Raw genomic sequence first — 27483 nt, 5'->3', positions numbered from 1 at the left:
TTGACAGTGCTTGCTCTTTCTGTTTTCATTGGCAGTGGGGAGTAAAAAAGGAGTGTCCAAGGGCATTCATGGGTTTTTTGTTTGTTTGTTTTTAGCATTGCCTTTTAAAGGTGGAAATTACAAGTTTAAATTGTACACTGTTTAGAAATAACCAGAAAATGTGTTTTTCATGTTATCGTGTGTTTGTTGGATACATGCTACAAATTTCCAACTCTTTGAGAATAAAGAATGCGTTATATATCAGGTTTACTAGAGCTGGTGTTTGTGTGGAGCACGTAATAGACATTTTCAGAGTCTGAAGGCTAGAAGTCCCCGTTGAAGATGCTGGTAGGGTTGGTTTCCAGTGGCAGCTCTCTGGAAGAATCTGTTTAGGCCCCACTCTCAGATTATAGATAGGTGCCTTCTCACAGCGTTGCCTTCGCCTGGCCATGCTGCTGTGCACTGCAACCCCTGGTGTCTTTGAAGACACAGATCATCCCTCTTTATAAAAACACCAGTTAAATTGTATTAGAGCTTTTTGTTTGTTTGTTTGTTTGTTTGGTTTTTCAAGACAGGGTTTCTTTATATAGCCTTGGCTGTCCTGGAACTCACTCTGTAGACCAGGCTGGCCTCGAACTCAGAAATCCACCTGCCTCTGCCTCCCGAGTGCTAGGATTAAAGGCGTGCACCACCACGCCCGGCTAGAGCTTATTTTTAAGGCCTTGTTTCAAAATGAAGTCACATTCTGAGCTACTAGGGGTTATGACTTGTGCACAGGAATTTGGGAGGGATACACTTCAATCTCTAGTGCACCAAAGCACTTTATTCAGCATGAATTCAAATGTGAATTGTGAATATATGGACATTGGCTTCTTTAAATGCAAAACTCATTTGGAATGTTTTAAAAACGAATGGTAGAGCACTTGTTTAGCATACTCTGTAGGTACTATCCCCAGCTCTAGAAAAGAAAACAGCCATAAGACAACACTTTGCTTGTTTCTTAAGTATGTGCATTATGTGACCAAAGTTCTTATATAAATATTAATTAATTTAATATTAATTAATAATTAACTAATTTATTATTAGAAAAGCACTATCCTTATCTACAAGAACTTTATTCTTTTTCTTAATTTAAAAGTATCAATTTCTTCTGAGTTTAGAGATAAAATTATATGTTTCATCTTTTTGTTATCTTTTTAAATTTTTTGATTTTGTTATTTTGTGTGTACATTTTAACACCATGTACATGCAGTGCCCCCAGGGGCTAGAAGGGACATTGGATCCCCTGGGGCTGGAGTTACAGATTGTTACAAGATTCCATCTGGGTGCTGGAGACTGAACACTTGTCCTCTGGAAGAGCAGCGAGTGGTATTAACTGCTAAGCCATCTCTCTCTCTTCCCCATTCTTTGTCTATGTGGGCACAGAGGTATATGTGTGGCAGATGCATTTGTACCTTTGTGTGTACCCACGAAAGCCAGAAGACAACTTTGACTATCATTTCTCAGTCACTATCACCTTGCTTTTTTTGTTTTTCTTTGCAGATTTATTTTTTAATGATGTGTAGATGTGGGGAAGGTGTGTGCACATTAGTGCTGTGGAGGCTAGAGGTATTCGCTCCCCTGGAACTGCCTGCTGTGAATTCTCAGAATCAGACTCAAGCCTCTGGAAGGGCAGTGTGCAGTTGTTAACCACTAGCGACAGTAGGGTATGGAAGTCACCCCTGTGTTGAGGTCAATGTTTACATCTATTAGCATTTGTTTTATGAGATTAGGGTCACTTGTGCTTGGTGTGCATTTGTTTAGAGTTGTCATGTCCTTTTGACAGCCTGTCCCTTAATCAGTATCTTTTTTTTTCTCCCTGGCTGAACTCACTCTGTGGACCAGGAGGCCTCAAGCTCAGAGGTTTACCTGCCTTTACCTCCCAGGTGCTGCCATTCAAAGGTTGTGCCACTACCATCCGATTCTATTTTTTTCTTTTTCTAATTTTTGTGTAAAAAGTCTATTTGGTCAGATATTAGAACAGTGCTACCTTTGTATTTCTTATTTCTATTTTCTTGGAATATCTTTTTAATTCTTTTACTCTAAGATTGTACATGTCTATGACCTGTTTTTCTTTTCTTTTTTTTTTTTTTTTTTTGTTTGTTTTTGTTCTTGGTTTTGTTTTGTTTTGTTTTTCAAGACAGGGTTTCTCTGTGTAGCCCTGGCTGTCCTGGAACTTACTCTGTAGACCAGGCTGGTCTCAAACTCAAGTCCGCCTGCCTCTGCCTCCTGAGTGCTGGGATTAAAGGCGTGTGTCACCACACCTGGCTTGACTTGTTTTTCTTTTACAAAATTTGTACATAATAAAAAAATTTTTCCCATTTATTTTGATCTATTGAAAATGGATTCTTGGGCTAGGTGTGGTGGCATAGGCCTTTAATCCCAGCACTCAGGATTATAGGCCAAAAGTTGTGTGGCTAGGGGAGTGTTTATGTTTATCTTTTGCTTGCCTTCAGAGTGTCTTTCTGCACCAAAGGCACTAGGACTAGGGGTAAAGCTCCATGTGGGCACCAGCGTGGCTTCTTCATGGTCAGTGAGTTGTGTGAGTGTTGTCTTCAGCAGTAGACCCTGCTGTCAGTTTGTGGAGAGCAGCCTCTGTCCTAGCACCAGCCTGCGTTGTTTGGGGATTTCCATTGGACCCCCTTGTCCAATAACTCAGCTGAGTGCAACCCAGCCCCAGTAGTGGAACTTCTTTAGTGACAAGAGATGGACAGTCGGGGTTCTGCCCTCTCCACTATTAGAAGATCTCCTCAGGATCACCTTCACATGTTTTAGGGCGTTTCCACTGCACTACGTTTTCAAATCATTCTTCAAACAGTCCTCAATTCCAGATGTCTCTCTGCACATTCCCACCCTCAACCCTATCTTTCCTCTCCCTCCCCACCCACCTCCAGTGCACCCCTCTCCTATTTGAACTTTCAGTGTTTGATATATGCATATTTTCTGTATTCTCCCTAAGTCCCTTTACTATTTCCTTTTATTCTTAGAAAGGCCTTTTGTAAGTGTCACAGGTCTGAGGGGAAAGGTAACCTGTATCCGGGTTACCAGAGAATAATATCACAAAATCACACTGCACAACAAACCTCATTCAAAAGATTTGCTGGGAAAGACACTTGAGGGTTGGTTGCCTCTGCTTAGGGAGAAGCAGCAAAGAACTGAGTGGGAGGCAGCTTTATGATGTAGCATTTCTTAGAGGCAGGGCTTCCCAGAGTGGAGATTGGTGGGATTCAAGCCCTGGAATAGAGCGCAGGCTATTTATTCTGTAGGGTAGAGCTTAGCTACTTGTGTCTGGAGGGGCTGGGTTTGTCCTCTAGAACTAATATAGTGTTCTGTGGGCAGAGCCTGATTGTTGAAGGTCCTAGAGTCAGGGCCTGGCCTTCATGTGCTGTGTCTCGAGGGTCTTATACCTTTTCCTTTGGAAAAGGAATTTATATGCGATGACATGAATTTTAAAGTATCTGTGCGCTTATGACTATTGACATACAGAACGTGGAAAACAAAAGCTAAGAAGTAACAGTATAATATTTGATAATATAAGTGGCATTTAATGTACTGAATTTAGTATTAAATATGGTCATATGGAAATACTAATGTAGTCTGGACTAATAACTGTTTTCTATCCTTTATTTTCCAGCTTTTGGGGGGAAAGTTACTCTATGTTGCTATCATTAGTTGAACATTTCTGATAATGATTGTCCATTTTCCCCTAGCATAGACGTATATCAGGAAGTTACATGACATCAAAGAAGAGTCAACATAACAAAAAAACTAATAGTAAAGAATATGCTGAGTCCAGTTTCTACAGTGATGACTACTTTGGTAACTACAGTGATGACAACTTTGGTAACTATGGTAACCAGGAAGGAGAAGAAGATTTCTCCAGTCAGCTGAAATACTATCGACAGTCCCAGGAGTCCTCAGGGTCATCATTCTCTAAGGAATCAGGGAAGAAACTGAGAAGTAAAGGAAGCCCACCAGGTGAGTTAAGTCAGTCTGTCTGAGAATGCGAGAGCCATATAGATTGTCAGTCTGTCTGAGAATGCGAGAGCCATATAGATTGTCAGTCTGTCTGAGAATGCGAGAGCCATATAGATTGTCCGTCTGTCTGAGAATGCGAGAGCCATGTAGATTGTCAGTCTGTCTGAGAATGCGAGAGCCATGTAGATTGTCAGTCTGTCTGAGAATGCAAGAGCCATGTAGGTTTATAGTAATACATGTTTCTAGCTCCTCTTTAAAATTAGCTCATCTTGTGGCTTCTAAATTCATGTTTCTGTACTGTATAGACCTTGAGGCTAAACATATGCAAATGTTTCAGTCTGTATGATGTCTTAATATTTCAACTAGAAAGGTAATTTTAATATTTACAGATGTATATAGCATTACAATAAAATAAATTTAATGCCAGCACACAGTTTTCTCTATTATGCTGTTTATTAACTTATATTTTTGACTGATAAAAGACAGAGTATTTAGAAGTTGTTCTTATTTAGTCTTTAAAATATGGCAGTCACCTTTGCCATGAACATAGAGGCATGGACATCCTTTAAGAATTAAAATTAGAATATAATTTTCCCAAAGATTTATATTTTATGCATATAAGTATTTTTCTACATGTATATGTATGCTTACCCTTACAGGCCAAAAGAGAGCATTGGATGCCCAGAGTTGAAATTACAGATGGCTGTGAACTACTCTGTGGGTGCTGGGATAGGACTCTGGTCCTTTATAAAAGCAGCAAGTGGTCTTAACCACTAAGCCATGTCTCCATCCCCCAATAAGAGTATAATTTTTAAAAAGTTCTACATTGTATCTCCTGTATTGGAGTGTGTGGTCCCTGGAGAGACCAGGCCAGGTTACCAGTTGATAATAGTAAATGAGGACACTACTACTATAACCTTAATGCTGTAGTATTATGGGTATATACTCTCCATAATTTTTCCAATCTGTTTCTTTTTTCCTCTTTATTTATTTGAGACAGTTTCTCTGTATAGCCCTGGCTGTCTTGGAACTTGCTCTGAACATCAGGCTGCCCTTGAACTTAAAGATCTGCCTGCCTCTGCCTCCTGAATGCTGGGATTGAAGACATACACACCATACTCCAATCATATTTTAAAATACTTATATTTATTTTATATGTTTTACCTACATGTATTATATACCAAATGTGTACAGTGCCCTTGGAGGCCAAAAGAGGATATTGGTCTTTCTGGAACTGGATTTTATAGAAGGTTATAATGCTACCACGTGGATGCTGGAAATTGAACCTGAGTCCTCTGGAAAAGCAACCAGTGCTCTTAACCACTGGACCATCTCTCCATCCCCCATCAGTATTCTTAGCAACAACAAAATTATACTTTATAACTTATTTTTCTTCTTAGCTATGAACAATATTCCAGTTATTCCTGAATTAACAAGTAGCTTTTAACACCCACATTCTATTAAATTAGTAGATGTGCCAAATTAGTAGCTCTACCACAATTTAAGCAAATCATTTGACTGGTTTGGTAGGATGGTAACTATTTGGGAATTTTTCACGCAGTTTCTCCCAAATTTTGTGTTTGATCCTGCAAAAACTGTATTTATACAGATCTTAGAAAGAATTTATCAATCATATTTTTACTTAAGAATGAATTATGAGGCACTACTTGCTTCTGCAGAGGACCCAGGTTCCATTCTCAGCTCCCATATGGCAGCTCACAACTGTCTGTAACTTCAGTTCCAGGGGATCCATTGCCTACATCTGACCTTTGAGGGCACCACACAATCATGTGGTGCATATGCATACATATAGGCAAAACAGTCAAAAAATAAAATGAATAAATCTTATTTTAAAAAGAATAGGTTTTAAAGGGGGATGGTTGTGCACACTTTTAATACCAGCAGCAGGGAGGCAAAGGCAAGAGAATACCTGTGAATTCAGTGTCAGCCTGGTCTATATAGTGAGCTCCAGAACAAACAAGGACTACATAGAGACTCAATCTCAAAACAAAACAACAAAACAAAACAAAAAGAGTGAATTGTTAACCAGATGTGGTGGTGATTTAATGCTTGTAATCCCAGCACTTGGAAAACATAGATGAGAAGATCACTAGGAGTTCTAGGGCAGCCTGGGCTATAGGGTGATACCTTGCCTCAAAACAAAGACAAGCAAACAGAATTAATTATGAGAAGCAAATTTCTACAATTTAAAGACATAGTCACACACACATACATTTTTAGCCATATATCACCGGAAAAGATAATAGACTGTACAATATTTATAACTGTACATATAAAAGTGCTGCATTCTCTAAGTCCCTATCAGCATCGTTTCTTAAGGTTTTTTTTTTTTTTTTGAGCTAGAAATTAGTATGTCTTTTTTGGCAATTTCTTCATTTTTAGACTTGTTATTTTTAAGTGTGTGTTTGTGTATGTGTATCTGCATGTGGATATGTGCATATGAGTTCGGGTGCCCACAGAGGCCAGAAGAGGGTATCAGATCTCCTAGAGCTGGAGTTAAGGATGGCTGTGAGTTACCTAATTGGGTGCTGGGAACTGAGTTCAGGCCTTCTACAAGAGCAATGTGTGCTCTTAACTTCTGAGCCATTTTTCTAGCCCTCTTTGATTTCTTCTAATAAAGTGAAACTTTTCACACATTTATTGTTTATATCATAGGTCATTAGAAAAGTTTAAGAAGTCTGTATAACTGATAAAATATAAAAAAATTATGTTGTGTTTTAATTGATTACCCTGTGTAAGTTGTTTGTTTTGAGACAGGGTCTCGTTGTGTAGCCCTAGCTACCTTGGAACTCATGGTTGTCCTCTTGCCTCAGCCTCCCAAGTTTTTTAAATTGGACATCTTTTCATGCTTTATTTTTTGTAGTGCTAGAGATTGAACCGAAGGTCTCATGTGTGGCAGGCAAGCACTCAATTATGGTGATGTATCCCTGGAGCACCCTTTTCGATACTTTTAGAGTACAGTATCTCACTGTGTAGCCCACTGTGTAGTCTAAAACTTGTGTTCCTCTTGCCTCAGCCTCTAAAGTGCTATAGTGTCAACTCTGTGATGCTAGAAAGATGCTTTAAAATAATATTTTCAAAAATAAACAACTAGTGACGATATATGTGTATATATGGAAATTGTTAGTAGAAGTCTGCCTTGCTATAGATAAAAAAGATACTGATAGCAGCGGTATCTAAATCTTTCTCACAATATGAATATAATGATTAGTTTTTTTAAAAACAGAGAGCTTGTTAATCATCTTATCCCAAGAGGGTGAGGAGAGAGACAAGAGTGGCTTCTCTAGGCATGGATACTTTTAAGCCTCATGTCCTGTGTAGCAGACACTTCACACTTCCATCTTCTGAGCAGGAAGCAGTACTCAAAAGGTAGAGCTGAGTTAACTCTCTAACTGGCTCTTATGGGGAAGGATGATTCACTATAAACTGTTAAAAAAACAAAAAACAAATGTATTAGTAGCTGGCTCAGTGGTCAAGAGCTCTTCCAGAGGTCCTGAGTTCAATTCCCAGCCACCACGTGGTGGCTCACAGCTATCTGTAATGGAATCCAGTGTCCTCTTCTGGGATGTCTGAAGACAGCTACAATGTACTCACATATATAAAATAAATAAACCTTCTAAAAATTTTCTTTTTTATTGGATATTTTCTTTATTTATATTTCAAATGCTTTCCCCTTTCCAGGTCTCCCCTTCAGAAACCCTCCTATCCCATCCCCCCACCCCTCTGCCTCTATGAGGATGTTCCCCCACCTACCCACTCCCATCCTCCTGCCCTGGCATTCCCCTACACTAAACACATTGAACACCCTTAGGCCCAAGGTCCTCTTCTCCCACTGATGTCCAACAAGTCCATCCTCTGACACATATGTGGCCAGCACCATGGGTCACTCCATGTGTATTCTTTGGTTGGTGGTCCAGTCCCCAGGAGCTCTGAGGGAGGTCTGGCCTGTTGACACTGTTGCTCCCTCCATGGGACTGCAAGTCCTCTCAGCTTCTTTAGACCCTTCTACTACTCCATCTGGGACCCCCAAGCTCAGTCCAGTGGTTGGCTGTGAGCTTCCTCCTCTGTATTTGTCAGGCTCTGGCAGAGCCTCTCAGGAGACAGCCTTATCAGGCTTCCATCAGCAAGAACTTCCCAGCATCCACGATAACATCCAGGAAAAACCAACTTTCTTCTTCTCCTTCTCATCGTCCTCTTTAAAAAGCGTAACTAAGCAATCCAGAGAGAGCGAGCCGTAATCAATATTCTATAGGTACCCATGGACTCTGCTTCAGTTTCTGCCCGCACCATATTCCTGCTGTGAGTTCCTGTTCTGACCTTTCCTAATGGTAAACTATGTAAGAGAAAATAAAACCTTAAAAAAATGTATTGGTTCTTGTAAGCTAATAGATGTTAGTTGCATTTACTTTTCTATAATATTTGAAGTACATTTTAACTTTTCTAGGAACTGAATATCGGATTAAAAGTTTTGATGTTAGTCATGGACATCATTTGCCGAAGAAAATCAGAAGAAAAGAACACTGTGGGGCACGAGTCATTAAAGGGCCTCATGTCTTTTCAGGAATGGATGACTTTCAAGAGGTACTGAGAATTTATGTGTAAGAAGGAAAAGAACTTTTTCATTTTAAATCATTTGATTGCAAAGAGAGCATTGTGATTGTAATGCTGTTATCTTAATAAATGAAAAAATTTCAGCTAAGATCATATGAATATAAATAAAATTCTCCCAAAAGAATTTTTTCAATATGTCATGTTATTAGTATATAGGTACACACTTAAGAGACTTAGAAATTAAATGAGTGTATGTGAAAAACCTCAAGATAAAATTGATGTGTTTCTGAGTAAAACCATATTCTGTATTCCTCCTTTACTGAGCCACCATGTGGTTACTGGGAATTGAACTCAAGACCTCTGGAAGAGCAGTCAGTGTCCTTAACCATGGAGCCATCTCTCCAGCCTCCAGTTCTAAAGAAATTTAATAAAAAAAAAATTGCCGGAAAGTAGAATGTGTAGACTATGCAATGTGAAACTATCCCACGAAAATCCCAGAAAAAAAACTGCATTCACCCTCATGTGGAATTTAGCCAATAATATCTACATCTATGAAAACAAACATGCATGTATGTGTGTATATATATATATGTATATGTATATGTATGTGTGTGTGTGTGTGTGTGTGTGTGTGTAGAAAAGAGAATAAGAAAGGACACTTACTAGGGGAAGAGGAAGGGCTGAGTACAGGAATGACTTTCAGTTTACATGATAGATAGTGCATAAAATGTATTTGATTGTGAAGGTGTAAAATCCAATATGAAGGCCCACAACTTCTCTTTCAGGTGGCTAATGCTAACTGTTTAGAACAGTGGTTCTCAGCCTCCCTAATGCTGCAACTCTGTAACACAGTCCCTCATGTTGTGGTGACCCACAACCATAAGATTACTTTTGTTGTTACTTCATGACTGTAAAATTGCTACTGTTATAAATCACAATGTAGGGGCTGGAGAGATGGCTCAGCAGTTAAGAGCACTGACTGCTCTTCTGAAGGCCCTGAGTTCAAATCCCAGCAACCACATGGTGACTCGTCACCATCCATAATGAGAGCTGATGCCTTCTTCTGGAGTGTCTGAAGACAGCTACAGTGTGCTTACATATAATAAATAAATAAATATTAAAAAAAATAAATCACAATGTAAATATTTGGGGGGACAGAAGTTTGCCAAAGGGGTCTGGTCCACCTGTTGAAAACCACTGGTTTAGAAGTTTATTGAGATGTAAAGACTTTGGGTCTGGTTATTTTCAGTGTGTAATTTTTTTATTTGCAAATTTTTATAGTAAAATTTTAAAATTAAAAGTTGGGGCTGAAGAAATGGCTCAGTGATTAAGAGAACGTGTTTTTGCAGGGGGCTTTGGTTCAATTCCCAGATCCCACTTAGTGGCTCATAACCATTCAAAACTCTAGTTCCATGGAACCTGACCCCTTTTCTGATCCCTAAGGGCTCCAGACACTCACATGATATGCAGACATCCATACAGATAAAACAGTCATACACAAAAACAAACCAATCTAAAAATTACTAAAGTTTATGCCCAGATTAGTTTGTACGATTCAGTAATGCCACCTTGCCTTGGGGAGTATCAGCCAACATTTGTGTTTGAGAAGTTGTGAGCAGACTGGGCTGCAGAGGCCTCGCTTCCTTTGTCATCTGTCATCTCAGCCCTCCTCCTCTCCTCACCTGCTAATGTGCACCCAGCTGCTGCTGCTCTATGACAAGAGCTTTCGTATTGCTACCTGTTCATTTTCCTACATAGTGAGGATTTCTAGGATGTGCTGCTTGTAGTAAAGTAACCTTGCTCACTTTCTGAGGAACTCTGCTCCCTTCCTGATGCTTACATAATATACTCAGAAATAATTAGTTATCAAGAAAGTGCTTTCAAACAAATTACTGTCTGTCTTATACTTTAATCTGTAAAATGATAGTATATAATGCTGCCTCTTGAAGATGCCTGTATGCACTAACATCTTAAATGTCTGTGGACACAGGCTATAACCAAAAGTTTATTATTCAATAGGAAAATCAAGATTAAACTATATTATCAACTATGTCAGTTAACTGGCTGTAATGAGAGAAACTTGTATGTATACAAGCATGTATGTCAGTGTGTATTCATGTATGGTACACATATGTATGCATGCGAACTGTTTCTCAAGAGCTCTGCAACTTCTTTAAGACAGGGTATCTATCTCATTTGGCCTACAGCCTCTTGATTAGGCTAGCTAGCTGGCCAGAGAGTCCCAAGTCCACCTCTCCAACAGTAGAATTGTAGGCACAAACCACTATGTCTGACTTTTTACATAGGTTCTGGGACTCTATGAGTCCCATTGGGACTCAAACGTAGTCCCAGTGCCTAATGCCTCATTCACTTTACTGACTAAGCATCTCTCCAGCCCTGAGAATTTCTTATGATTCCAGGAGCATGCAAGAGCCTGCTTCAATGATATATTCTGCCTCCTTATTCCATCTTTCACTTAAGGCAGAAGTTGAATAGGAAGTGGAAACTACTGAAACAAGTCGTGCTGTGAAGTTGCTACTGCTGCTGCTTCTTCTTCTTCTTCTTCTTCTTCTTCTTCTTCTTCTTTTCTTCTTCTTCTTCTTTTCTTCTCCTTCTTCTTCTTCTTTTCTTCTTCTTCTTCTTCTTCTTCTTCTTCTTCTTCTTCTTCTTCTTCTTCTTCTTCTTCTTCTTCTTCTCCTCCTCCCCCTCCTCCCCCTCCTCCCCTCCTCCTCCTCCTTCTCTTCCTCCTCCTTTCTCCTCCTCCTCTTCTTTATTCTTCCTTTTCTTCTTCCTCCTCCTCCTCCTCTTCTTCCTCCTCCTCCTCTTACTTTCTTCCTTCATCCCTCTTCTTCCTTCCTCCTTTCTTCTTTCTTCCTTTCTTTCTTCCTTTGTTCTTCCTCCTCCTGCTTCTCCTCCTCCTCCACCTACCCTTCTTTCTCTTACCTTTTAAATTTGATAACTTGTGAGTTCTGTGCTTTCTTCTCCTAAGAAAGTTCATAGACATCACAATGTCCAAAACCTCTCATCCCCACCACCATCCAGAAACATATGCGTGTAGCTTTTCTGGCCTATTTTTTTCTCTTTTTATTGCTTTGTGTGTGTTCTTCCTGGGTTCTTCTCCTGTCTCCTAACAATATCTTGTCTGGCTCAGCTCAGCTTCTCCTGTCTTAATTGTTAGCAGCTGTCTTCTCTTGTCACCCTGCTGTCTGGCCTACTCTTCTTTCTCCCGTAACTTCCTCTTTACTACCCCTGAGTCCTATCCCCTTCTCTAATCTCAGCCTCTGCTGGCTTTTATATTCTCTCCTGTTTCCACAATTTCAAGAGGTGATCAACACTGAAGGGCATAGGGTCCTTTAAAGGGCAAGGCACTCAAAATAAATAATGCTACATGCACTGAAATGGGGAACAAAATAATCTTAGTCATTACCTTTGCCTTTACTTACTACTATAAATTGGGCCAGGTTTTTGTTCCATGAAGTACTACAAACATTTCTTGTATCCTAAGGTTGTTTTTCTGTAACATGATTTCATTATGTCTGTGTAGTATTCTACTGCCTTAATGCATCATAGCATCGTTTATTGATTTCCTAGTTTTGTATATATTCAGAGTTTTCCATTCTAAGTGATTTTGCGGTAATTTTTATAAATAAATTTTTGTGTATGCTTCCTTGTTCTTAGACTAATTCTGAAAAGTCTAAATTCTGTATTTCACAGTGATATAGCTGCCTATTTTTGTGGTGTTGGGGATTGATCCCTTGGACCTTGCACAATACTAGGTGGGCTTTGGAACACTGAGCTGGAGCCCTGGTGTCAGGGTGGGTGCTTTAAAGTTTTAAAGCTTATGACACATCTGTCAACAATACATGAGAGCCTATATTTTATAGTGCCTTTGCCAAACTAAGTTCTTTTATGAAATTTAAAGCCTTTTATAATTTTATTTTTAAAATATAACCAAAAGAAAAAAGACTCCCTTGCAGCCAGTAGTAATAATAAACAAGATTACCAGAAGCATATATCCCCAGCTAAGTGAATAGAGTCAGTATGTCTAATCTTGATTACTATTAATAGCCAACTTATACTACTTTCCAGATCTATGTAACTATGTCTTAATACCTATTTATATTTCATATCTTACATTGAAATGAATTTTTTCTTGCAGTACAGCAAACCAGGGAAAAAGTGGAAAGTTATGACTCAGGAGTTTATTAACCAGCACACAGTGGAACACAAAGGAAAACAGATCTGTAAATACTTCCTGGAAGGGAGATGTATTAAGGTAAATGTTAAAGTAAAGGGTATAATAGATTATTCTAATTTTCAAAGTAATCTTCAGAATTTAGTTCTTTGGGGAGTGGTGTTTTCCTTTCATTGCTCATAGTTGCAATAGTGCTAGGTTTTAAAAATGTACTTTGTGTGAAATTACTATATATACAAGCTCATTTAATTGTATTCTGAGACGGCAACAATTGGAAGAAAACAGATCTTACTTGACAGATATGTTAACATTTGTGACAAATACAGTTGTGGTTATCTGACAGTGTGGTTGAAAGATATGCTAACATTTGTGACAGATAAAGTTTTGGCTTCTGACAATGCAGCATGTATCTTCATGGTCTAGCTGGTGCATGGTAGTTTAATCTTTATAGCTGGCCTACTAATGAGTTGTTGCTAGACATGACATCAAGAGGTTAAATAAATTCCCATGCTACAGCTAAAAATGGTGGGGCACTGGCAGAATCCTGAGGCTGCGTGCATGCTTGGGGAGGATGGCGGAGGGATCATTTGTATTGTGCGTAGCTCAGTATCTGAAATTAAAGATAATGACCAGAAGGAACACATGGGATGAGTATAACTAAATTCTTTCTGCTTTTTTGTGTGTTTGTTTAAACAGGGAGATCATTGTAAATTTAATCATGATGCAGAATTGGAGAAGAAAAAGGAGGTCTGCAAATATTATTTACAGGGATATTGTACCAAAGGAGAGAACTGCATTTACATGCATAATATCCTTTATAGAAATTGTGTATAAACCAATATACTGATATTTTGTCATTGTGGTCTTTTAAAAAGTTATAAATACAATCTAGAAACCCTAGATTAGTTTTAAATTAAGAGTGACGCACACATATAAACCCAGTCTTGACAGTCTCTGTGCTTAAAATGGGCAAAGTGCCCAGGAACACAGGAATGCATTTTTTTTATAACCCAAGAGAATGGAAAACCATATTTTGATGAAAAAAACAGAATCAATAAAGGAAAGGACTAAAAATTTGACTACATTCAAGTTTAAATTTTTATAACAAAAACCTACAAACTAAATAAAATTTTAAATGCAGGAAAATTATTTATTTATATAACTTAGAAAGAAGAAATGCCATTGCTGTAAGAATTTCCTAAAGATTAAGAAGACTGGGAACAGGAGAGAAAGATGATTCACAGAAAGAGAATTAACTAATTAAAAATAAAACGGAAAGATACTTTATGTCATTCATAGTAAGAGGAATATAATTAAAGCTGTACCAAGATAATGGCCATCAGATTCTCCAAAGCCTCGTTTGCTAACAAAGGCTGTGAGAAGAGAGACACATTTAACTTTTCTTGATGGGGAGGTCACAGTGGCACACCTTTATCTGCTGTGCTGTTTGTCCTCTAAAAGATCTCTATGATATTTAGATATCTACATATCTGGTAGTATACTGCATGTCTTTGTTAAAATATAATTGGTCTTAGCCAGGAAAATGCAAATGCATTGTTTTAAAATCTGATATCATTCTTTAAAAACCAGGTACTAAATTCTGTTTTTAAAGGTTTCTGTTCTGTTCTTAGGGCTTCATGTCATGTGTAAATAAATGATACTTTATTTCATTTAATTTCATTATGTTTTATTATAGGCTGTTGCTGTCTGTTCTGGTTGCTTGTTTGTATGGTTTTTGTTTGTGAGACAGAGTTTCACTGTATAGTCCTCACTGGCCTTATACCCACTGTATTGTCTAAGGCTGCCTTGAATTTCTTGGCCTTATAGGATTATAAATGTATGCCACATGACTTTTATAATTTTAATTATTCTCAGCAAACCTCTACAGTAATGTTAAGTAATAGTGATTGGGGCAGGCATAATATTTGCCTTAACATTTTTTAAAAATAAAAGTAAGTGTGTTTTACTAAGATTTTTATTAAATGTTCCAAAAGATTTTGAATGTATTAGTTTTTATTTTTGCATTAGGCAGGATGAATCAGATGGTTTTCCTCCCTTGAGTTTGTCATTCTGTTTTTCGTTTGGGTGTTGATGTTGTTATTGTCTTTTTTCTTTCTTTTCTTTTCTTTTTTTTTTTTTTTTTTTTTGAGACACTGTGTTTCCCTAGAATTCCAGAAGATATGGGCACCAAGCCAGCCTTGAGCTAACAGAGACCCACTGGTCTCTGCCTCCCAAAGGACTGGGACTAAAGACTTGAACCATCATGCCCAACCTATCAGACATCTTTAAAAATCACACAGATATTTCCCAAATGCATGCCACACCAAAATAGTACATTTTTACTACATCTAGATTTTTTTCTTTAGAAAACTTTCTCTAAAAGTTCAAGTAAGCCGGGCGTGGTGGCGCACGCCTTTAATCCCAGCACTCAGGAGGCAGAGGCAGCCGGATTTCTGAGTTCGAGGCAAGCCTGGTCTACAAAGTGAGTGCCAGGACAGCCAGGGCTACACAGAGAAACCCTGTCTCGAAAAACCAAAAAAAAAAAAAAAAAAAAAAAAAAGTTCAAGTAAAATTAGTCTGTGGCTTTAATTGTTGTGGGGTTTTTTTTTTGTTTTATTTTATTTTATTTACATTCCAAATGTTGTCTTCCTTCCTGATCCCCCCCTCCATGAGTTCTTCACCCTATGTCTCCCTCCCCTGCCACCCCATCCACCCACCCACTCCCACCTCACCCTGCTAGCATCCCCCTTCCCTGGGGCCTCAAATTTCTACAGGATTAAGCACATCTTTTCCCACTGATGCCAGACAAGGCCTCTGTTACATATATAGCAGGTTGGTGGCTTAGTCTCTAGGAGCTCTGAGGGGTCTAGGTCCTGTTCTTCTTTCTATGGAGTTGCAATCCTCTTCAGCTGTGTTTTTTATTTTTAACATGATATATCCAAACCTCTTTATTTCTCTTGCAGATATAAAAATTCTTTCTATACAATATTTTGTTCTCTGTAATATTTAATTATTGGAAAAAAATGGTACCTATCTATTAAAAGACAACAGTATTTTCTTTTTCTTTTCTCTTTCTTTTTTTTTTTTTTTTTTTTTTCCGAGATAGGGTTTCTCTGTATAGCCCTAGCTGTCCAGGAACTCACTCTGTAAATCAGGCTGGCCTTGAACTCAGAAATCCACCTGCCTCTGCCTCCCAAGTGCTGGGATTAAAGGCATGCGCCACCACTGCCTGGCTTTTTTTTTTTTTTTTTTTTTTTTTTTTTATTTATTACATGTAAATACACTGTAACTGTCTTCTGACTCACCACAAGGGGGCATCAGATCTCATTACTGATGGTTGTGAGCCACCATGTGGTTGCTGGGATTTGAACTCAGGACCTTCAGAAGAGCAGTCAGTGCACTTAACCACTGAGCCACCTCTCTAGCCCCAACAGTACTTTCTATAACTATTGTAATTGTTTTAAAATACATGTGTTTTAGTACAACTCTTAACCCTCATTGGAAAAGCTTCTATTTGTAGTAGATGGTGGTTAATACAGGCACATGAGTCTAGGTGCAGAGAGAGAGACTGGAAGACTAGTCCTAAGTGGGGCATACATGTCCCCTTCCCACCCAAGGCTCGGGAATTCTGGAAGAGTGGGCGGAACAGTATTAAGAGCCAAAGGCAAGAGATGACTATAAGGAAACAGTGTTTCCCAGACATAGCAGGACTGCTGTATGTATTAGCACAGGACAGTTGTGACAGCAAGTCCAAGATGTGGTACCTCAAGCCATGGAGAGGGGAGGTGGACAGGAAGTACCACCCCTAGCTGAAGCTATGGGCAATTGATAACAGGTAGGAGAGGAAAAGTCAGTTTTATTTAAAAGTGTTTTTCTTGGTGGGTCAACTATGCTCCAGTAGAAGGCTACACCCCAAGAATATATTGCTGTTTCTGGTTATTTAGAGGAGGAGCACCAAGTTGGGTGGATAGAGAAGGGAGTGTATCTGAGGAGACTTGAGGGGTGAATATTATCAAAACATTCTGAATGAAATGAATGAGAAAAGTAAAAGTATGTAGTTGTAGAATAAGAGTTTAATTTTTAAATGCTTTACATTATTATAATAGTGATCTATAATAAGTTATTAGGTTTGATTACAAAATCTTCAGTACAGTGGATACTAGTAGAGTTGGATTGATTTAGCTTCTTTTTAAATTGTGGTAAGTCTTAAGTGAGATACAATCTCAACAATTTTTAAGAAGGTATAACATATAAACGTTGATTCTAGGCACAATGTTGCATACCAGATTCCTGGAAGTGAATCATCTTTGCTGCAGTTCCTCTTTTGGACTGGGGATGATGGCTCAGTAAAGTACTTGTGCAAGCATGAGGGAGCTGAGTTCAGAGCCCAAGCGCCCATGCACAAGTTGGGTGCAGTGTCATGTGTGTGGAACCCTAGTGCTAGGGGTCAGACAGAGACACACTGATCCCTAGAAGTCACTGATAGCCAGTGTAGCTGAGTGAGGAGCCCCGGGGTCTATGATAAAGTCTGTCTCAAAGATTAAGGTTGAACTCTGACTGCCACATGTACAGCCTGGTGGATACACAGATCCACACACACACAATCGGCCTTGGTTTTACTTGATTTGTTCCTTAATATTTTTGTTTATGTGAATTTCCTTGCAAGTTCTATCATAGTGGAGCAAAGTGCTACCAAGGAGACAAGTGTAAGTTTTCCCACGATGATCTGACTAAAGAAACAAGGAAACTTTTGGACAAAGTGAGTAGTGTTTTTATATCATTGATTAGAAGTTTGTTAGAACTTTTCTCATATTTTACTTAAATCATATCTTATAAAGAGTATTTTATTAATTGGCTAGAAATTGAACTATTGTAGGTTTTGTCCTATTGATACAGTTTATTGTAAAATAGAATTATTGATCTAGGAATTTGAGAATATTTTAATCTGATCAGAATCTATTTTATTCTGACACTAAAAAAAAAAAAATTACTTTGACCAATACTCCAAACTGTTACAAGGGATCAGGATTAAAAAAAAAAAAACTGGGATTTTATCCAAAGATTGAAAATAAGTGCTGATGCATGTGTCCTTGGAGGGTCAAAAAGAGTGTGTCAGATCCCCTACAGTAGAGTTACAGATGTGTGAGCTGCCACGTGGATGATGGGTCCTTTGGAAGAGTAGCCAGTGCCCTTAACTACTGGCCATTGGTCCAGCCCTTAGTTCTCTATTTTGCTTAGTTCATATAATAGCTTTTTATTGCTTATATCTCTTCCCATAATACATCAGATTTCAATCATGTATATACCTAATAATGCATAAGAATAAATAAGATGGTAAACAGAATTCTCCCTAAAAGTTTACTTGGAAGACAAATTGCTTTGATTTGCATGTACCCAAAACCAGTTGATACAGAATCACCCCTTCTATTTTTTATATTAAACATTTAGAATACAGTTGAATAAAAGCTGTCTAAATTTCATTGTTACTAGGAGTGGAGAAATTTATATATTGTTCAGAGATGAGAGTATATGTGGCCACGCAGATGGGAATCCTAGGGGTTTCTGAGGTTGTAAGTTTCTTATTTGGAGATGGGTGTGTACATGTAATGCATGCAGATAAAGGAGCTAGGCCAGGTGCTTTATTACAGAGAGAGAGAGAAAGAGAGAGACAGAAGGGGTCTACACTAAATTATATCCTATGTTTGATTGCTGTAAAACCATTCTGAAATTTGTTCTGTATATTGAAGAGTTACCTATTTCTGATTGATTTAAACTTAATGTTAATTCTCTTTTTAACAAAAGTAGCATGCTGAGGTGTTTAATTTGAACTGTGAGGAGGGAAGCGTGTTCTGAAGCACTACCCTTTGCAATTGTTCAGGTGTTGAATGCGGATGAAGAACTTGCAAATGAAGACGAAAGAGAATTAGAAGAACTTAGGAAGCGTGGCATAACTCCTCTCCCCAAACCACCCCCGGGAGTCGGCCTTCTCCCGACCCCATCAGAGCATTTTCCGTTTTCTGATCCTGAAGATGATTTTGAGACGGATCTTTCTGATGATATGAAGAAAATTCCATCTCTTTTTGAAATAGTTGTAAAACCTACTGTGGATTTAGCACATAAAGTTGGAAAGAAGTAAGTTAAGCCCTCAAAATGGCAGCAGCCCTTTCCCTAAATCTCCGCATGGTTGGACACAGGCAGAGCAGCAGTGCCGCCTGGCATGAGGTTGCCCCATCGCTTTTCTCTTTGTGCTTACCCTTCTTTCCGGTCCCAGTGATTTTCTCTGCAGAATCTTTACACAACTTTAGACGCTCTGTCAAATAGTAACTCGAGGGGCACTGTGGTGGTGGTGGGGGGTGAATTTGACATTTCTTGCCCCTAGTTGTGAGCTTGCATTTTCAAATGGTTGGTACTGTCTCCAGTACATTTGGTTCTTTCTGAGGGTATTCCATGCCCAGAGAGAACACCACAACTAGTGTGAGCCGTAAGAGTATTTCAGTTAAAGTTAAGAGGAAAAGCAGATATGGTAGTAAATGTGCTTGTGATGTCAGCACGTGGAGACTGTGGGATGTGCTGCTTAGGTTTTGGTCAATTTGATACAACCTAGAGTCATCTGGGAACAGGAAACCTTAGAGAAAAGGCCTCCATCACACTGACAAAACTGGAGGCAAAACTGGAGGAACATTTTCTTTTTTTGTTGTTTTTTTTTGTTTGTTTGTTTTTTTTGTTTGTTTGTTTTGTTTTGTTTTGTTTTGTTTTGTTTTGAGACAGGGTTTCTCTGTATAGCCCTGGCTGTCCTGGAACTCACTTTGTAGACCAGACTGGCCTCGAACTCAGAAATCCGCCTGCCTCTGCCTCCCGAGTGCTAGGATTAAAGGCATGCACTACCACCGCCCGGCTACATTTTCTTGATTAATGATTGATATGGGAGAATCCATTCCACTGAGGCTCATGGTACCCTTGGGCAGGTGGACCTGGGCTGTATAAGAAAGCAGGCAGAGGAAGCTATGGGGCAAACCATTTGAGGTCCTGCCTTGAGTCTCTACCCCAGCTTCCTTCATTATGGAATGAGCTATAAGATACAGTAAACCTTTTCCTCCCCAGGTTGCTTTCGGTTGCAGTGTTTATCACAGCAATAAAAAGCAAACACACCAAAAAGCAAACACACCGGGCGCGATGGCGCACACCTTTAATCCCAGCACTTGGGTGGCAGAGGCAGGCAGATTTCTGAGTTCGAGGCCAGCCTGGTCTACAGAGTGAGTTCCAGGACAGCCAGGGCTACACAGAGAAACCCTGTCTCGAAAAAACAAACAAACAAACAAACAAACAAAAAGGCAAACTAGGACAGAACTGAGATAGTCGACGGAAATGGGAGGGTTGTGAGTTTAAGGGAACTCTGGGCTATATAATGAGACTCTGTTGCAAATTTTAAGAGGACGGGAATACCCACCATTTTGCTAATATTACATATCATATTCTAATTAGTGAACTAAGAGAAAAATTTAATACTTCATTACAGATATAGTGGGAGACTCATCACTGGACAGTTTCTCTCAATAAAACCAAAAATGAATTGATAAAATTAGTAGATATGATAAATAAGTCAGTAATAAAGGAAGTATTATATATGCCAGCAGTATTGGAGATCATGATCAGAGTTGTATGTTTAGATAGCAGGATTTAATGTGGTTGTAGAGAAGTCAATGACCCAGAAAAGAGGGACTCCTAGTGCTGGGATTCCAGGTGACTTTTATTGAGCCAGTAGTGAGCAGCAATTAAGAAACCCTGTCTGAAATAAAAGCAGGAGACACATGTGTTTCTACCTGCCAATGACATGAAATAATTAATTTCTTAAATACACAGGTTTCTAAATGGACATAAAATATCATACATAGATAATGTACTGGCTAGTTTTGTGTCAACTTGACCCAGCTGGAGTTATCACAGAGAAAGGAGCTTCAGTTGGGGAAGTGCCTCCTCGAGATCCAGCTGTAAGGCATTTTCTCAATTAGTGATCAAGGCGGGGAAGTCCTCTTGTGGGTGGTGACATCTCTGGGCTGGTAGTCTTGGCTATAAGACTTGGGATAAGAGAGCAGGCTGAGCAAGCCGGGAGAAGCAAGCCAGTAAAGAAGATCCTTCCGTGGCCTCTGCATCAACTCCTGCTTCCTGACCTGGTTGAGTTCCAGTCCTGACCTCCTTTATTGATGAACAGCAGTATGGAAGTGTAAGCCGAATAAACCCTTTCCTCCCTAACTTGCTTCTTAGTAATGATGTTTGTGCAGGAATAGAAACCCTGACTAAGACAAATTAGTACCAGCATAGTGGGGTATTCCTGTGACAACTTGACCATGATTTGGGGAGGACTGTGGAAAGACTTTGGAACTTTGGGCTAGAAGATCCATTAGGTGTTAAGAACTCTGTGGGATGTTGTGTAGGAGCTTGGAAGATAATGTTGAGAACAGTGCAGAAGATGGAGGCCTGGCTTGTGAAATTTCAGAGGGAAGATTAAAGACTCTTTTCAGGGCCATTGCTGTTTTGATTGTGAAGATTCTGTAGTTCTGGTTAGCTGGGGCTGAAGAATCAGCTGTGATTAACAAGATACCAGAACTACTGAAGCAAAAACTTTGCATTACTGGGACCATTGATGCTGGTTAGCTGGAGCTAAGAAATTAGCTATGATTAAGAAAAGACCAACATTGCTGAGGTGACATCTTCTGGAAAGTGTTTTCTGAAAACACAAAGAGGCTGTGTTTCAGAGATAGCCAAGGTTGTACTCCTGCTGCAGCAGGTCTTGGTAATGTGTAAGGATCACCCAGGTGGTACTGGTTTTGAAGGCATGAAGGGGTCACGCAGAGTAGCTGAGGCTTGGCACTGTGAGAGGCCATGGAAGGCCATTGGTGAAGGTACAGCCTCAGTTGCAGTTGACGGTCCAGGACTGTAGGGGTCACGCAGTGTTTTGGAGATGCCAGTACCACGAGATGACCACCAAGAGCAGCAGCAGCAGTGGAGTACAGGCATCTAGAGCCTAGAGGACAACGCGTGTGCTACAAAGGGCATGGCTGGAGAAGTGACCCAAGCCCTTGGAGGAGCCCAGAAGATCACGAGTTAGATCCCAGACATTGGACGGTTGGAGATTGATTTTTGCTTTTGATTGTGACTGTGCCCTGATAATTTTCCCTCTTGAAGGAAGAAAGTACTTTGGTGGAGCCCACATTTAAGAGACTTTGGATTTTAAAAAATATTGGATATTTTAAAAGGATTGAACTTTTAATATGTAAAGACTGTGGGACTTTTAAAGTTGTTTAGATCTTGGGGATGAATAAGAAACTAAGGGTTGAGGCTTACTAGTGATGTTTTTGTGTCAAGTTGACAAGGGGTCAATTTTATTGTCTAGTTTTGTGTCAACTTGACACAGCTGGAGTTATCACAGAGAAAGGAGCTTCAGTTGAGGAAATGCCTCCTCAAGATCCAGCTGTAAGGCATTTTCTCAATTAGTGATCAAGGGGGGAGGCCCCTTGTGGGTGGTGCCATCTCTGGCCTGGTTGTCTTGGTTTTATAAGAGAGCAGGCTGAGCAAGCCAGGGGAGGCAAGCCAGTAAAGAACATCCCTCCATGGCCTCTGCATCAGCTCCTGCTTTCTGACCTGCTTGAGTTCCAATCCTGACTTCCTTTAGTGATGAACAGCAATGTGGAAGTGTAAGCTGAATAAACCCTTTCCTCCCCAACTTGCTTCTTAGTAATGATGTTTGTGCAGGAATAGAAACCCTGAGTAAGACAGATAGTATTTACAAATATAATATTTTGTGTCTTCATTTTGAACTGAAAATTGCTGGGTTTTGTTCATTTGTTTGTTTGTTTGTTTTGTATCTATAGACCACCAGCATTTTACAACAGTACCTCACCACCAGGACCACAGTTTGAGGAAAGCAGTCACTGTCCACAGCATATGTACAGTTCTGAGTCAAGTCCAGGTCCAGGATCTAATGTTTCTCAAGGATGTGATAGTCCTGTGAGGCACCCAGGCTCCCCTGGACACCACCCTTGTGTAGGACCTCCTGGTCCACCAATGCAAGAGAACCCATCTTTGCCACCCGGTTCATCTGAAATTGTAGGCCCTCATAGTCAAGCTGGAGGGCTTGTTCAGCTGGACACACTACCAAGCATGGGTGGAGCTTACCATTCCCCAGGCTTTCCAGGACACGCGATGAAAGTCCCTAGAGAGAGTCACAGCTCTCCAGCTTCATTGTACCAGCAAATGCCTAGTGAGATGCAACGCAGTGCCGACTCTGAATCCATGCAAGGCTCAGCTGAATTTTACGATGATTACTACCCACAGCATGCTGCACATAATTTTCCACCACCTGATAACTCTGCTGGTAAGATTACTGATGGAAGCAACTAATCTCTTAAAATACTAAGGCTTTCTTTTCATTAAAAGCATGCATTTTTAAATTAAGTAAAATTGATGAAATTGAAACCTTGAAATGTTTTCAGTTTTTTCAAAACTATAGAAACGAAACTTTAGCAAGCTTTTTAAGCAATATAGTTTTCAATAATATTTTTTTAAAAAATTTAAAACAATAGAATTTAAGGTTTGTTTCTTTTGGGTTTTTGTTGTTGTTGTTTGTTTTTTGTTTTTCTGGGACTGGGCTTCTCTGTGTAGCCCTGGCTGTCCTGGAACTCACTCTCTGAGACTAGGCTGGGCTTGAACTCAGAAATCCGCCTGCCTCTGTCTCCCAAGTGCTGGGATTAAAGGCGTGCGCCACCATTCCCCGGCAGAATTTAAGTTTAAAAAAATATTTAATTATACAATTTAGAAGTCCAATGTGGTCACTAGGCGATCCTGACTCTTACACTTTGGTGGAGTTTGAGCGTACAGTGTCCTTTCTGTTGTGTCTTAGATGAGATGTGGCATGAAGAGTTTGCACAGCAGCAGCCTCCCATTGCTCATGACACAGCACACCTCGGGAGTGGGCCCAATTCCAGCAGCAGTATGACAAGTCACTGCCCTCTGTCTGCTTCAGGGCTCCCTCCTGCAGTGCAGAGAGCTCTTTTCATCCCGTTGACTCAGAGATACCAAGAAGATGAAGAACCAGCTGGCAGCCAGCCTCATAGGGCATCAAGCAAGGAAGAAGGTTTAGTAGCTCTTTAAATTGGTTCAAATGTGAAAATGAGTTCCTCCACCCCATCCGTGTCCAGTAGACCTTGTAGCTCAGAGTTCTTCCTGACTGTAGTTATAGGCTTCAAACAATGGTGGTGAAGGTTATGTTTATACATAAGCATAAATAAGACAGTAAATAGAGTACTCGTCCTAAAACTTATGTGAACAATACAATTTACCTTAACTGTGAGTGTACCTAAAACCAGTTGGTGAAAGATTAGCTCTTCTATGTTTCATCTAAACATTGAGAATACACTTGAATAGAAACTTTTTAACATTTATTGTTACTAGGGAGTGGAAAAATTAGTACTCTTGTTTGAGGGTGAAAGTACATGTAGCCAAGTAGATGGGGTCCCTTTTAGTGATTCTACTAAGTTCAGAAATACTGTGTTTGTAATCTTAATAAAGGTAAAATATAAGTGCTTTGTTTTTAACCATAAGCTTCTGTCTCTATTTAGATGATACAGTTAACTGGTATTCCAGTAGTGAAGAGGAAGAAGGAAGTGGTGTCAAGTCAATACTGAGGACATTACAGAAACAAACGGGAACTCTGAGAAACCAGCAACTCCCTCCCACAGAGCTCAGCATTCCTACTGATCCAAGACTCGCTAAAGAGAAAAGGAAAAGAAATCAAGTGGTTGACCCAAGACTTCGGACTGTCCCAAGGCCGCATGAGTCTGTCCCAGTGGACCTCAGACTTGTGTGGGACCCCAAGAAATTAAAAGGAAATGGAGGTGCTCCTGGGGGCTCTTCAGCTAGGGGAGCAAAGTTTGATTTACATCATACAAATGCTGGTGCAAATCACAAATCCAAAAGAAGAGAGGATGATGATGAAGATTCAGAAAGAGAACTGAGAGAAAAGGCCTTCTTGATACCTTTGGATTCTTCACCTGGCATGGTCCTCCAGGATCCAAGGTCACAGTTAAGACAATTCAGTCATATTAAAATGGACATTATTCTAAACAAACCCAACTTTGCAAAACACATTGTGTGGGCTCCAGAAGACTTACTTCCAGTACCTTTACCTAAACCTGATCCAGTATCTTCAATCAACTTACCTCTGCCCCCACTTATAGCTGACCAGAGGCTCAATAGATTATGGAATACAAAGAGTGATCATCAGGGTGCCCTGAGCCTTGATCCAACATCAGCAGCCAAAGCGAAACTGAGTCTAACACACAGAGAGGGCTGCTTAGAGCAGTCTGGAGACTTACACACTTCAGGAGGTAAACTAGGAGACCCTAGGCTGCAAAAGAGTTTTGATCCTAGGCTTCATAGACTGCCCAATACAGAGTCTCATCAAGTGACTGTAAAGGACTCACATTCATCAAGGAGTGCCCTGCCCTTAGGCAGATGGAACCCTGCTTTGTCACAGCCCTCAGCAGCAGCACCTGTTAATGTCGCTTCTGTGACTCCTCCCCCGTATGCCCCCAGACTCTCTTCAGAAGGCCTCCCACCCGGAACTTCAAGTTCAGTCCTTAGTGCCATTAGTTTGTATGATCCTAGGGATAAAGGTTCATTCTCTGCCATGGAGCCGTCAACCATTTCTTCAGGAGAAAATACAGAGAGCCAGAAAAAAAGTGGCTTAAACAATAGTGATAAAGACCAGCCTTCCCCTGGAGAAGTGACCGTACCACAGAACACTACTGCAGACATGGAAGTCCCTGTTGATGGGCCAGTAGACATGCAGGCAGATAGTCTCAGGAGTGCTGATAAGGTTCAGGTCCCTGCTGTGCACAGTCTTCCTATTCAGGCCTTAACAGGCTTACTTAGACCTCCATACAGTGATCCAAGGCAGGCAAGAGAATCAGGACAGGCAAGCCCAACCCCAGATGAAGAAACAGATGACAAACCTCTGAAAGAGGTTTTTAAGACGTTTGATCCAACGGCATCACCGTTTTGTTAGCTGTTGTGTAATTAAGCTGTTCTCACGCTGACTATCACAGATCTCTGCTGTTTTGTAACTTGTTTACCTCTATAGTTTATTTATTTTTTAAATTATAAACATTTTTCAGCTGCTAGTATCAGAACCACACGAACTTCTATCCTCTAAAGTCTGGTATTTTATATAATATTTTTATAACTTTAGGAGACTGTAGTATAGAAATACATATCATGTTAGGTTTAGTAAAAGTATTTTTATTGTTAAAAGTGAACCATCATGAACTCGACACTCAGCCTGAGTATATGCCAGTTGTCTTTCTTAATCGTTGTTTAGGTTAACAATGACCACTTTTATATGGTTGTTTAGTTTCAAGCAATATGATATGTTACTTTTGAAAATCAGTATTTTAACTAGGATCCTTTCTGTCAGCACAAAACTGATTAGTGAGTAATGCCAACTGCTACATAAAATGCAAGGTGAAAACATTTAAAACCATAATTAGCTTACTTTATTAGCATTGGCAATACTGTTTGTGTATATGAAGCACTTGAATGTTGTATCTTTTAAAAGTATTTTATTGTACACTGTATCATAGAAGCTGAAGGAATATAAATGTTTTGCTATAGTAAAATTTTTCCAGGTTCTCTAACAGAACTTTTAAATTTTAAGTTTTCATATTAAATAGTTATGAGTTTATTGCTGTATCACATTGTGATGTTTATGTATTTCAGTGTTTTGTCTTTAGCAACATAATTTTTATCTCTTTCAAATGATGTAACTGCAATAATTGTGCTCATCATGACTGTGGTAATTTTTAACAGAATTTTCAAGGTGAGCCTGTAGTAATTATTATGCTGATAATGTTTTAAATGTCTAGATTCTATATTTTCTCTTGCATAGCAAAAACAAAACAAATCACCCCACTGAGATGGCAGGTATATTCCAATGTATATGGTTCCAATAAACAACATTTTAGATCTCACACGACTGGTTCTATAACAGGGATCACATGTGTTTTAATTATTTAATGTCCCCATAGTTTAGAACTCTGATGAGAAGCTGTATTTTATGAAACGTAACTTGTATGCATTCTTGTATATTCATTGCAGCGCTTAGGTAACGGCACCTGTGTTTTATGGAGTGACTCAAACTCAGTGTTACACTGGCACAGTCTCTTGAACTTCTGGTTTATGGCAGTGTTTGCTGGGATGGTTCCAGTAAATCGCTGAAAAAGAGAATTTGCTGTAAGACAAAGGAAGTAACAGGGCATCCTTGGTTAGAGAGAGCTCTCACAAGCAATTTTGACAGTTCGCAACAAATGGTTTTGTTTCTATTTGTTGTCTAAAATGGCTCTGGACAACAGGGTTGGGTCAGAGATACTGTTTAAAGTCAAATAAATAGAAACTATTTTCTGACTTATTGTCCAAATGAACATTACTGTTAAATAAAAAGTCAATAAAGTAGATAAAATGGACAGAATAAAAAATATTCCAAAGTAGTAAAATTTTCTCTTTTATCAGAATTTTTGAAAAATCAATAAAATGGCTAAATTTTAGTGAATCAAAAATTGTAACAAATTTTTAGTTCCATTCATGCATTTATCCTTATTGCTGAATTAGTAATACTTCTAAAAACACAAGAAGATAATTTACCTTATTAAACACAAAACTCTCTTAAC

At 39.4% G+C, this 27483-nt stretch overlaps 1 protein-coding gene across 3 annotated transcripts in view; it reads left to right on the top strand.

The window, feature by feature from the left end:
- The window catches only part of Zc3h6 (zinc finger CCCH-type containing 6), a 56100-nt gene extending 29327 nt beyond the window's left edge, over positions 1-26773 (top strand). For 2 of the 3 annotated variants that reach the window (XM_029473222.2, XM_085834249.1), the window contains exons 4-12: positions 3734-3996; positions 8462-8598; positions 12728-12844; positions 13460-13571; positions 17413-17522; positions 18642-18895; positions 22633-23135; positions 23661-23894; positions 24379-26773. In XM_029473222.2, the coding sequence (XP_029329082.1) occupies positions 3734-3996; positions 8462-8598; positions 12728-12844; positions 13460-13571; positions 17413-17522; positions 18642-18895; positions 22633-23135; positions 23661-23894; positions 24379-25826 (3178 nt within the window). In that variant the 3' untranslated portion in view covers positions 25827-26773. Of the gene's footprint in view, positions 1-3728; positions 3997-8461; positions 8599-12727; positions 12845-13459; positions 13572-17412; positions 17523-18641; positions 18896-22632; positions 23136-23660; positions 23895-24378 lie in introns of all 3 variants that reach the window. The other variant, XM_021156946.3, reaches the window with a different exon arrangement.
- The last annotated feature ends 710 nt before the right edge of the window (positions 26774-27483 follow it).

The sequence above is a fragment of the Mus caroli genome, unplaced genomic scaffold (genome assembly GCF_978045245.1).
Source record: "Mus caroli unplaced genomic scaffold, Mus_caroli_1 scaffold_2, whole genome shotgun sequence".
Taxonomy (NCBI): Eukaryota; Metazoa; Chordata; class Mammalia; order Rodentia; family Muridae; genus Mus; species Mus caroli.
Note: the sequence above shows the minus strand (reverse complement) of the source record. Positions and strands in the feature narration are given on the sequence as shown.